The sequence below is a fragment of the Chrysemys picta genome, chromosome 1, assembly GCF_011386835.1.
Source record: "Chrysemys picta bellii isolate R12L10 chromosome 1, ASM1138683v2, whole genome shotgun sequence".
Taxonomy (NCBI): domain Eukaryota; kingdom Metazoa; phylum Chordata; order Testudines; family Emydidae; genus Chrysemys; species Chrysemys picta.
In genome coordinates this window covers 11,037,231-11,050,344 of record NC_088791.1, presented here as the reverse complement: position 1 = coordinate 11,050,344, position 13,114 = coordinate 11,037,231, and the positions used below count along the sequence as shown (strand labels likewise).

The 13,114-nt window shown below is 48.5% G+C and overlaps 1 protein-coding gene across 1 annotated transcript in view; it reads right to left on the bottom strand.

The window, feature by feature from the left end:
- Positions 1 to 13,114, bottom strand: part of PODXL (podocalyxin like) — a 93,196-nt gene that overhangs the window by 26,543 nt on the left and 53,539 nt on the right. The window contains exons 3-4 of the mRNA XM_065552938.1: positions 12,201 to 12,457; positions 8,640 to 8,711 (exon numbers count right to left, since the gene is read on the bottom strand). Coding sequence (XP_065409010.1) covers positions 8,640 to 8,711; positions 12,201 to 12,457 — 329 coding nt within the window. The remainder of the gene's footprint in view (positions 1 to 8,639; positions 8,712 to 12,200; positions 12,458 to 13,114) is intronic.

Here is a 13,114-nt window from a genome sequence, read left to right as displayed (position 1 = left end):
GGAGGTAGGAAAAGTAGACAGTAAGGCTCACTTTACTAGCTACTGAAATGCAGCCAGCACTGGGGTGGTGGGCAGCAGCTCTTTAACTGAACACTGCAATGCTACCACATAAAAACAGCAGAATACTCTATCCAGCTGGATCCGACAGGATCCGCACGTGCCTCCCCTGAGTGCCCGACTCACCCCTACCTGGTCTCAGGGCCGGCCCACAACATTTTGGCACCTGAGGCAGGGAGCTCAAATGACTCCCCCATGTCCCCTCGCTTGGGCCAAAACTTTGAAAGGTCTCAATTCTGCCTTCTTCCTGTTCTACTCCTCTCATGGTACTGCTCTGCTACCTACTGCAATAAAGGAGAACTAACAATTTAAAATGCCTTGTTCAAAAATTTTAAGTAACACTTAACTTTCAAACTCCTGAACAGCAAATGTAACTTTTCTTGTCAGCATAGTAAACACTGGCGTTTTTATCTGTTTGAATAATCAAAGTGGTGCCTTCTTGGTTGCAAAGATTTGAACTGCTTCCTGAAGGTCCACGGTCTGGGCCAGCTCATGCTCTATTGAGATGGTTGCAAGGCCGACCAGCCTCTCCTGTGTCATTGTGGAGCGTAGATATGTTTTTATTCACTTCAGCTTGGAGAAGTTGCGTTCTCCACTGGCAACTGTTACAGGAAGTGTTAGAAGTATGTGCAGAACAACAAAAGCATTTGGAAAGAGGGCGGTCATCTTATTTGTGCACATATATTCCAGAACAGCCTTTCGAGTTGATCCTGCTGAAATGTATCTTGAAAGGGCTTTCACTTCATCATCTAAATCACTCGCCTCAATATCACGCATGTCATCATGTGTCAACACTGTCTCTAGTGCATTGTTGGTGTAGGTCTTCTTCAGGTTTAGTGAGGAGTTTTGGAATATCCTACAACATCCCAAATATACTGCTGTGTTCCTTGAGCTGCATGAAATGGTATTCAACTGATTGTATTGCACAATCTAGCACCTGGTGAAAGAATTCAACTTTGAATTGTTGTTTGGGGTCTCTTATGGGATTATCCCGTGCCTCGTAATCAAAATGTCTCCTTCTTCGGTGACTCTTGTATTCTTGAATGGGTGGGAAAATAGCTTCAGTGTGAAGTTCCTCTGCCAACTTCTGTGCACTCTTCAGAACGTTTTGAAATCCCTCATCTGATCGGTAAGACTGTAGGTATGACTTTGCTTTGTCCAGTTGTTCCATTGTTCCAGATATATCAAGGTCAACACCTTGGAGCCTCTTGCTTACAATATTTATTTCAAACAGTATGTCATGCCACAACACTAACCCACACAGAAATTTGAAGTTATGTATCTTTCTCGTGATTCCATTTCCCCCTGCCACTGTTCTCCCACGAACAGTTCCTGTCATAGCATTATCCTCCATAATGGCAACTATGGCATCATCTATCTTCCCAATTTGGTTTTTGATAGGTGTTTGACAGGCTCCACAATGTTAAGGAAGTTTCCACTGTTTGGCCCATACAGCTGATCTGACGTGCCACGCAGGGTGAGGTTTTGGGTAGCAAGCATTCTCACAAAGGCAATGAGCCTTTTCAGAACATTTTGCCAGTAAAGAGACTCTGATACAATCTTCTCTTGATGCTGATCATCTATGGTGGCCTCTAACCTTAGTCTCATCTCAAGCTCTTTCCACCTATGGAATGTTCTCTGGCGATTTGCTGCCTTCTCACGGCATGCCAGATTTTTCCAATGTGGCTGGAACATTAGACCGGAAGAGTCTGCAACAAAAACAGTATGCAGCATTCTGGGTTTTTGAGTACATAAGCCATGGCCTCTCCACTTTGTCACCATTGGGGATTTCACTCCAGTAATGTGTTGCATGGAAACTTCTATTTTCATTGTCTTTGGGGAATATGAAGTTTTTCACTTGCTGTGGCCCATGCAGTACAAGGAAGTCCCTCAGGCTACAGATCAAGTGGGTCCACAGTCCTGGATCATCTAGACTTAAGGAACTAAACTCAGCAGCAGCTGTTCCTTGCGCCTCCACCACACTCTTCTCTGATCTACAGTTTTCTTCAGGGAATGTGCATGGTTACATCCATTTGAGATGGAGATATGGATGCTGCAGTAGCTGCCAGGTCACCTGCACTCTGACTAACTGGAAGATCAGGCATCTCCTCACCACTCACATCCTCCCTGGGGCCGGAAGGCTCACCGTGAACATTTGTGTCTGTGTATCTCAGCAGAGCTCCTTCCTGCTTAGATAGAAAAGCTTCCTTTGCTTTCTTTCTTTTTCTGAATGTTGCCCCAGAGGGGTGTTTTCCTCTTTCACTCATGACTGCTGTTCTGTGCCAGCTAGAGTGACTCTCAACACTCAATTGAAGGGGACAAATAAGCAGGCTGGTAGCAAGGCCTGAGTGAGGGGAGATATCAGCGTCTTAAGGGCCTAACTGGCTCCTACTACTTCAGTTGGCTGCCTGTTCTCCTCAAGTGGGTTCAGGGAAGCAGCAGGAAACAGGAAGCTCCCGGAGAAGCAGGTGTTAATCAGTCCAGGCTTCTGGGGGTGCTAGAGAGGTACATAAGAGGCTCCTCCTCCTCTCTCCCCCTGCAGCTCCTGCTGCTTTCTGTTATTTCCTCTCACCTTTTCTCCTGCCTGCCTGTTATGTCTCTTGTGCCCTCCTTCCTCCAGCCCAGCACTCCACCATCTCTGTGCATCCAGAGCAGAGAGAATACATATGCACCAGCAGCAGACACCATCTTCTACACTCTGGGCCCTAGTGGCGCCCCCCCTCACACACAGTCTGGCACCTGGGGCGGCCGCCTCAGTTCGCCTCATGGTAAGGCCAGCCCTGGTTCACCACCACGTCCCTGGCCCGCTGTGATGTGAGGAGCTGGCCACCTTCGCTTTGCAGTCCTTGCTGAACGGGCAGTGCCAGAACTCCCAGTGAGCACGTTGGGCCAATGCAGCTTCCCTGCAGCACTACACGGACGACCCCTTCAACGCTCACGGCACCTGCTCACACCCCCTTCCTAAGAGCCAAGTAATTCAGGGACATAAAGCTTGATCCTGCATCACTGAACCTCGACTTCAACGGCAGCTGAGCCATAAAGAGATGGGATATAATGGGGTTTATGCAGCTGCAACCCCGGGTAAGAGAGCTCCATGTCAGAGAGCCACCATATGTGCTCTTACAGGGTAGGATGGTCTTGTGATGAAAAGCTGACCGGCCATCAGAATATCTTCTCTCCCTGGCTCCACCACAAGCTTGCGGTGCCTTCGGCATGGCACCACTCTGTGCCTTAGTTTCCCCATCCTTAAAATGAGGATATTGATCCTGACCTAATTAACAAGGGTGCGTTGAGGCAGATTTCATTCGTATTTATCAAGTGCTTAGAGATCCATAGATGGAAGGTTTTAGGGATGGATGAAGCACAGAGTCAATACATTTGCTCTTGTGTGGGAGCTTTCCATCTTCAAAGAACTTCATAGCCGTTCACGCAGCAAGCTGCCAGCCCCATTCTCTGATGTTATTCCCTCCTTTGACAGCTGGGGAGTCTGAGGTTCAGAGAGGTGATGTGCCCCAAGTCACACAGGAGAAGCCACGGATTAGACTTCGGGACTCCTTGGCTCCTAACCCTGTGCCCACATCACAAGGCCATGCCGTTTGCTTAGTCAGCAGAACAGACTGAGGTGGGAACAGACAGAGTCCTGCACTGGGAGTCAGGCGACCCGAGTTCTAGTCCCACCTCTGCTGCTACCCACCCAGGGGCAAGTCACTCTGCCCCAAATCCTCAACATATCCAGGTACCTGATTCGTTTCAACAGGAGTGCAGTACCTAAATATCTTTATGTGATACTGTTTTCCTCTTCCACCCTTTGTCTGGCTTGCCTAGTTAAATCACAAACTCTTTTGAGCAGGGCCTGTCTCTCACTATGTGCATGTACAGCACCTAGCACGCTGGAACCCCGATCTGGGTTAGGGCCTGTAATTTATGGAACAATCATTGACTCAATCATGGAACAAAACAGTCCTTTTTGGTAGCTCTCGGTGTGCTGCTTTCCCTTGTGTTATGAAGTGCGTGAGATTCTTTCACCTGACTGTCAAGGTTTGGCTAGAAACTTGTTTACCAGATCGTCAGAAGGGGGAAGCAGATGCTGCAGGTTCTCAGTTATCTGCTTAGCTTGGGAGACATAAAAATTGTTCTGATTTTCAGGAATTCCTATCATGGGGAGTTAAAGGTAGCTGAGCGGGAGGCATTCCAGGAGCTGGTGAGGCAGGGACCTTCGAATGCTGGTGGGATGCATAATCAAGATCTTACTGCAGCTGCTTAAATATTTAATTAGCATGTTGTGTTAACAACATTTTAGATAATTATGTCTCTAAGAAATTGGAGTTGCAGACTTCCTGACGAGCCTGCCAGAAGGTGCAAAAGTGCAGCTCCCATAAGCACACCGGAGACGTGGACGAGGCTAACCTATGATGTTCACATGCCGACTATCCTACTCGGAAAATGAGCCGGAGGGGAGGGCCGGGGAGCAGAACTTAACCAGGGTCATTTCAGCACAAAGGGGCATTTCTCGGTTTTATTTTTAAAAATGTAAACAAAACCCATCGTTGGTTTGGAGTGGTGCCACCAGCATGAGCCCTGGCTGTGTAGAGACAGACACCGCCATCAGGAGAGGACTGAGCACATGACCTTCAGAACGAAGCACAAGTCCCTGCTGCTAACCTCCTTTAGCTGTGAGTAGCAGGCTGTTACCGTCACGCTCACACACACTAAGCTAGTGTAGTACAGTATCCGTTCTCTGCACACACACCCCTTTTGAACATCTGAGGTCGATGGGAGTTCACGTCCCATCGAGGGTGTGATTTTGTGACAAAGACGTGTATACAGACAGACACCACGGGGTCTCAGCAGGGATCAAGCCCAGCATTGTCAGCACCCACAGCACAAACCCTGCCACTTCGGCTAAAGGAGGAATTTACTCCTTGAGCTGTGCGCCAGTCGCTGGGGCCTGCTGCAGGGAGAAGAGAATCCCAGGCTACAGCCAGCGTGTTAGACAAACAAGATTAAAGAAAGTGACAGCCAGTTTAGGTGCAAATTTTAGGGTTTGTAAATAAAATACAGGAGAAACATTTTCATGAATGACTATGTACACAGGGTGGTTGAAAACTAGGGGTTATTTTTGGTCTGGATTTAAAGATCAGATTTAGAGATTTAACAGAGATCGGGACGGGACCTAATGTGGGGAACAGACCATCCCTCGTCTGCCGACAGCAGAGTTCTTACAGCTTCCACTGAAGCACCTGGATCTGGCCAGCATCAGACAGGATACTGAAGCAGATGGACCTTGGTTCTGATTCAGTCTGACAAACTATGTTAAACAGTCCCCGGCAGTTTGCAAACCTGTCTCGTGCTACTGACTGACAACATGGAAGTGAAACTAACTAGAAACACCGGCGAAACAGGCCAGTCTTCATCCTCCAGTCCAAGTGAAATGTACCAGTGGGGAAAAGTAAAGAGGAACGTAGGACGAGCCAGACTGGATCAGCCCTGAGGTCCATTCAATCCAGGATCCTGTCTCTGGCAGTGGCCAGTACTAGTTGTTACAGAGGAAGGTGCAAGAAACACTAAAGTGGGCAGTTCTGGACTATCCCACCCAAAGCAGAAGTTTCCTCCTGACCTCCGCAGTGAGAGGCTGGCTTATGGCCTGAAACATATGAGTTTATCCCTTCCAGACATGCATTGTTATTTTGACATGACAGAACAAGGAGTAATGGTCTCAAGTTGCAGTGGGGAAGATCTAGGTTGGATATTAGAAAACATTATTTCACTAGGAGGGTGGTGAAGCACTGGAATGGGTTACCTAGGGAGGTGGTGGAATCTCCATCCTTAGAGGTTTTTAAGGCCCGGCTTGACAAAGCCCTGGCTGGGATGATTTAGTTGGGATTGGTCCTGCTTTGAGCGGGGGTTGGACTAGATGACCTCCTGAGGTCTCTTCCAACCCTAATCTTCTATGATTCTATGATTTTAAATCCTCTTTAACTGTGGATGCTTTATCCATATTATCCATGTTAATGCCTAATACTTTTTGGAATCCTAAGCAATTAAGTCATCAGAGGTGTTATCAGTGATACCGATAAAGACACAGACGGGGTTTTTAGTCTGACAGTGTCCATTTAAGGAGCTAATTTTCCCCCAGTAGCGGCAAGAAAGAGAAGGGGTGACTGATGACCAGGTGGTGGCAGCAGCGAGTCATTTCCCATCTCAGATGTTGCCTATCGGGCTGCGATTTAGGTGCAAGCTTGCACCAACCTCACAAGAGTGCTTTCAAGGGGCCGGCTGGCCAGCCATCAAGCCATTGTACTGCTTGAGAGGCCAGAAGTGGCTCAGAGGCCCTGCCTCTCAGAAATGCGCAGGGCTGCCACTCACCGAGTCCCGGCCATTTTCAGGCTCTCGCTTATATATGTTTTTTAAGCCTGCATGGTGGGAAAGGGGATTGACTGTACTTTCAAAACTACTTCTGAGTCCATCCCTAACATCCATCCCCAGAGCCAGGGGGTCAAACTGGACCCGGACAGACACATCTTCACCTCTCAAACCAAGCACTCCCCGCCCCCCACCACACACACACACACAGGAGAGGGAGTGATAGACAGGGATTAACAGGCTGACAAACAGAAGGGGGAAGGTCTGCTTCCCTCTCGGTCCTGGCAGCTTCAGAACTGCCGATCTGTATGAAGAACGCTGTGCACTGCACAACAGACTCTTTCATCAGAAAAAAGCAACAGAGAGACCTGTGGCACCTTTAAGACTAACAGATGTATTTCATCAGAGGATCTCAACGCATTTTACAGACATTGGGGAATCGCGGCTTCCTGCATTCCAGTGAAGTTAGGGTTATTCCATTTTACAGGTAACAGACGCACAGGAAGTTTAACTGAAACCCTCTGAGGCCACGCAGGGAGAGCCACGGAAAGGACCCAGAAGACCTGACCAACTTATACTATCATGAGTCCCACCGGCGCCAGAAACTAGAGCTTTATACCGTCCTAGAGCAACTCCGAATCTGAACTGTGCTCCAAATCTGAAGCAGGCGCTCATGTTCTGTGGTCAAATAATGCTGGCCCCTCGTCCTCATTTCCCAGGTGCTACATCATATTACAGACAGCGAGAAATAAACTAAATACTTCCCCAGATAAGCAACTGCTGTGGTAGGATGTTATGTGACAGTGAATGACAAGTGAGGGGTCCCTGAGCTGTGGTGTGGGCCACATTCAGAAAGAGTCTGAGTACTCCTGGTCGAAAAGATAAGTGCCAAGTTCTCCTTTCCACCTAAACCAGTTTTACAGCTGGTAACTCCACTCACTTTAGTGGAGTTGCTCCCGATCTTCCCCAGTGCAAGCAAGAAGAGAATGGGGACTTTTCTCTCTCCCTTTAGGGTTTTCTCAGAAATTGGCTGTTAAAATCATGTCAGAACTGAAGTGGAGGCAGAGGGAGCGAGAAGGTAATCAGAATGACGTGATTTACAGGTCCACTCTCACAACCTGCCATGGCCAGAAATCAGAGGGGTAGCCGTGTTAGTCTGAATCTGTAAAAAGCAACAGAGGGTCCTGTGGCACCTTTGAGACTAACAGAAGTATTGGGAGCATAAGCTTTCGTGGGTAAGAACCTCACTTCTTCAGATGCAAGTCACTTGCATCTGAAGAAGTGAGGTTCTTACCCACGAAAGCTTATGCTCCCAATACTTCTGTTAGTCTCAAAGGTGCCACAGGACCCTCTGTTGCTTATGGCCAGAAATGAATCTCGTCTCCTACTGGAATCCTAGTTTTCCAGAGCTGTAAGGCATGTGTGCCTAGTTCTAATTGTCTGCAAGATACAGGACTGTAACATTGTGCCTGGCCCCTTGGTCTAACAGGGCTTTTTTGACCTTAATATAGAGAGTCCCCAGATTGCAGGTCATTTGCTGTATGATGAGCAGTCACGCTGCCTTCTGCTGTGGCGTTGCTAGGTCTCATAAAATAAGCAAGTCTGTCTGTGCTAGTACTTGGACGGGAGATCTTCAAAAACCAACCAACCAACCACCTCGCTGCTGCGCTGAATGGTGGTGGTGAGTCAGCAGGGGCCGCTGTTCACTCAATATTGAGCGAGCACCCCAGCATGCTATCAGAGGGCAGTGCGCCCCTGGAAATATCATCTCGTAGATGAGATCTAAATCCAAGGTCCTGACCACTTCTGGGATGAAATTCTGGCCCCAGTTAAGTTAATGGCAAAACTCCAACGGACTTTAACGGAGGCAGGATTTCACCCTGGTCTTTAAAGCTCCATCTGCACTTTTCCCAACCAACTTGGGTTGGTTAATGCTTGTTTTCTGACCATCTTCCTACTCTGGTAATTATAGTCTGCCTATCTTTAACTCCTGCAACAGTTCCAGCTGGATATGGTCTCTTGCCTTATTGGGTAGTATTGCAGTGTACTGTTAAGTTGCCATTTTCCACCCCAGAAGCGATTGCATTTCAATAGCTGGTGAAATCATGCCTGTGCCTACAGCTTGTCAAGCGCTTTGAGATCCGTGGGTTAAAAGCTGCAGGGAAGTTGCTGTTGTAGCCAAGGACAACGGGGTGTTGAATGTAAAGGAGGGTACTCACACAGTGTATAGGCTTGTTCGGGGTTAGAATGATTGCTGAGTCGTTGGACAGGTTCCGGTCCTCACAAACGATCTGAAAAAAAAACAACCCAACCCACATCATTTCTGCACGGTGGAGGGATAGCTGGTCGTTGATGCAGCAGATTGATCAGAGACACAGGATTGCAAACACTCCAATCCGTTCTATAGACTGCGTTAGGCAGGTCAGACTAGATGATCTAATGGTCTCTTCTGGCCTTAGAATCCACGAATATGAATCAAGAGGCAGAGATGGCAAAGGCCTGACAGGTCTCCAGGGCCCATCTCCCAACCCTTTTTAGATAAGTGTCCTGAACAGTCTGGGCACTTCTAACCAGGAAACTGTTGTCTGACCTGTATTTGCTAGCGCATGTGCCAAAACGGGCTTAGAACCTAGAGCAGGAGAGAGCTGGGTCTCACCAGCGTGTTCCTGCCAATAAATGGTTGGAGTCAGACACTCCGTGACGTGATTTATGGGAGTCAGCCATGATGCACGCCCACCCACCGTGAAAACAAACCTCCAAAATATTTCCCTCTCCCGGCTTCCTGTTACCACGGCTCCCTCTCCTGTGCCTGATGCAGCTCATGTCCTAGCCCCATCATCTAATTTCTGTTGTTGTTTATAGCATGCCCAATTACTAGAGCAAACAGAAACACCAGATATGGCCTCTGTCCAAAGCCATAACAATCTAATTCCTCTCCAAGTCAGTCAGGGCTGAATTCACAAAAGTACCGAGGTGCCTAAACCCCAGATTTAGAAACCTAAGTCCCAGTTTTGGCTCCACTGCAATCCTCAAAACTCCCGCTGAACCCAGGAGATGCCAAACCTCCCTCGGCACCTGTGTTTGTCTTAAAAATGACAGGTTTCAGAGTAGCAGCCGTGTTAGTCTGTATCCGCAAAAAGAAGAACAGGAGTACTTGTGGCACCTTAGAGACTAACAAATTTATTAGAGCATAAGCTTTCGTGGACTACAGCCCACTTCTTCAGATGCATATAGAATGGAACATATATTGAGGAGATATATATACACACATACAGAGAGCATAAACAGGTGGGAGTTGTCTTACCAACTCTGAGAGGCCAATTAATTAAGAGAAAAAAAAAAAACTTTTGAAGTGATAATCAAGATAGCCCAGTACAGACAGTTTGATAAGAAGTGTGAGCATACTTACAAGGGGAGATAGATTCAATGTTTGTAATGGCTCAGCCATTCCCAGTCCTTATTCAAACCGGAGTTGATTGTGTCTAGTTTGCATATCAATTCTAGCTCAGCAGTCTCTCGTTGGAGTCTGTTTTTGAAGTTCTTCTGTTGTAATATAGCCACCCGCAGGTCTGTCACTGAATGACCAGACAGGTTAAAGTGTTCTCCCACTGGTTTTTGAGTATTTTGATTCCTGATGTCAGATTTGTGCCCATTAATTCTTTTGCGTAGAGACTGTCACTGGCATATATCACATTGGTAGATGTGCAGGTGAACGAGCCCCTGATGGTATGGCTGATGTGATTAGGTCCTATGATGATGTCACTTGAATAGATATGTGGACAGAGTTGGCATCGGGGTTTCATGTACCAGCAATGCCCCTCTGCCATGTACATTGGCCAAACCGGACAGTCTCTACGCAAAAGAATTAATGGACACAAATCTGACATCAGGAATCAAAATACTCAAAATCCAGTGGGAGAACACTTTAACCTGTCTGGTCATTCAGTGACAGACCTGCGGGTGGCTATATTACAACAGAAAAACTTCAAAAACAGACTCCAACGAGAGACTGCTGAGCTAGAATTGATATGCAAACTAGACACAATCAACTCCGGTTTGAATAAGGACTGGGAATGGCTGAGCCATTACAAACATTGATTCTATCTCCCCTTGTAAGTATTCTCACACTTCTTATCAAACTGTCTGTACTGGGCTATCTTGATTATCACTTCAAAAGTTTTTTTTTTTCTCTTAATTAATTGGCCTCTCAGAGTTGGTAAGACAACTCCCACCTGTTTATGCTCTCTGTATGTGTGTATATATATCTCCTCAATATATGTTCCATTCTATATGCATCCGAAGAAGTGGGCTGTAGTCCACGAAAGCTTATGTCTTAAAAATGGCCTCCGTGCCTATGTTCCTGCCTCTGGGCCTGGGCACTGATGCCTCACTCTAGGCACCTGGACCCCTATCTCCCACTTAAACCCCAGATCAATTCCCAAACCGGGGGAAGGCAGGCATTTGGCCGTCTACGTCATCTGTGGGGCCAACCTGAGAGGTGTGCTCAGAGATCGCCTACCAGACTGGGCCCATCAGGTGAGTTCAGCGGAGGAAGGAGAAGGAAAAGGAAGAGTGCCCACGTAACAGCTGCAACAGCAGAGATTGAGGGAGCCCCAAATCAGAGTATCTGATGGGATAGCTCAGTGATTTGAGCATTGGCCTGCTAAACCCAGGGTTGTGAGTTCAATCCTTGAGGGGGCCACTTAGGGAACTGGGGTAAAAATCTGTCTGGGGATTGGTCCTGCTTTGAGCAGGGGGTTGGATTAGATGACCTCCTGAGGTCCCTTCCAATCCTGATATTCTATGATTCGGTAGCCTAGTAGTTAGTGGCACTCACCTGGGATGTGGGAGACTCCCATTCAGGCAGAGGGGGGACTTGAACCGGGGGGTCTCCCACATCCCAGAGGAGTGTTCCAACCGCTGGGCTGAGTAATGACTGAGGTAAGACCTTCCCCTGTGCTGCCTGGCTTCTTGCAAAAAACATAGGTAGCTAACCCCACAGCTGGGACTCACAAGCGGAGCTAGGCACCTCCCTGCAGCCCAGACTTAGCTCGGACGCAGGGGTGGGGCTTAGCACACACCCCTCTGGTTGGCATCTCCCATTGGCTCCATGCCTAGCACGCTGGCTTTTGTGAATGGCAGTCTAAGGCGCCTGTCTGTCCCCATTCATTGTATAGAGACCCCAGGCACCTACCTCCTGTGATTTTCTCAGCACCGAGTTGCTTGGTGTCACAAAGCCTAAGGACCTTTGTGACTCCAGCCCTCGCGCCCTCTGTTATACTCCCCATCCCACCCTCGAAACGAGACGTCTTTCCTGAACAGCTTCCCAACAGTAGCCCTCCTTCACCCCTCTCTCCAAATCTAATCACTGGGAGGGTTTGTCCATTCCTGTCTTGCAGACTCAAGAGGCTTTGTAGAGGCTTCCCCTGCAAGAGAGCACCCTCTGACGACGACAGAGATACATAAGCAACGACACATGCCGTAAGGAACCCCTGACCTATGCACACACTGGGTGCTGCTTCAAATGAATAAGCTGCTTTAGGAATAAAACACAAGCCTTTGCTCCTTGAGCAGAAAGAGGATCTCTATTTGCTGTCAGCAGCAGTAGTAGGGCTTGTATCTTTTCCGTGGTCCAGCCACCAGAGGGAGATCTGATCACACATATTGAACCTGGCATGTCCCAGTGCCACAAGGCTTGACAGGCTTAGGCTGCCCGAGAGGAATGAGCCTTCTCGCCTGCTGGCTTTGGGCCTGCTCACCTACACCCAGGCCCCTGTTACCTTATTTTGGGGCGGAGAATCACTGGGCTTGGATTCCCTGCTAGGAGCTGGAGTGTGGCGGCTCGGCGAAGCGCTGGTTATAATGGAGATCACAGTTCCAGAGCTTGAGGCTGGTGGCTGTAATACAACACCAGACTGCTGTGTGGTTGCAACTGCAGCTTCCGTAGGTTTGGTAGCACTTTCCGTAGTTGCCACAGGTTTCACTGGCTGGTTCTGGGTGGTACGTTCCTTGTCTGTATTAACACCTAAGCTGCTTTCTAGACATCAGAACACAAACAAACAAGACATGGATAAGTTATAGTGAAGCCCCACCAACATGTGAAGAGCAGACAGGCGTCACGAGGAGTGATGAACGGTGAACTGCAAAAGGAAGCTTTCGCCTAAACTTTACATGACATTTATTGGCAGCCCTACCTGTACCCTGAAGTTTATTGCCTAGGAATTTCCTCAGTGGTGTTTATTAAAATAAAAGAAAAGGGGTGGGCAGGGTGGGGGCAGGTTGGAGAATACGGATATGTAAAAATTTGCTGTAGATAGTTATATTTCCTTGAGATGAAACCTCACCACACCGGGGCCTGAAGGCTGCTCTGCTTTATGCCAGGCTAAAGCCACGCTCTAAGGGGATTTCCCAGGGGCCATAGACGCCGACTCCATGGGTGCTCTGGGACTGGAGCACCCACGGGGAAAAACCGGCAGCTCCCCGCCCCCCTGCCCCAGCTCATGTCCGCCGCTGCTCCACCTCCACCCCTGAGCACCCCACGGCTCCGCTTCTCCCCCTCGCTCCCAGCGCTTGCCGCCGCGAAACAGCTGTTTTGCGGCGACAAGTGCTGGGAGGGAGAGGGGAGGAGGGAGAACACGGGGGGGAAGAGGCGGGGCCGGGGCGGGGATTTGGGGAAGGAGTCCAATAGGGGCAG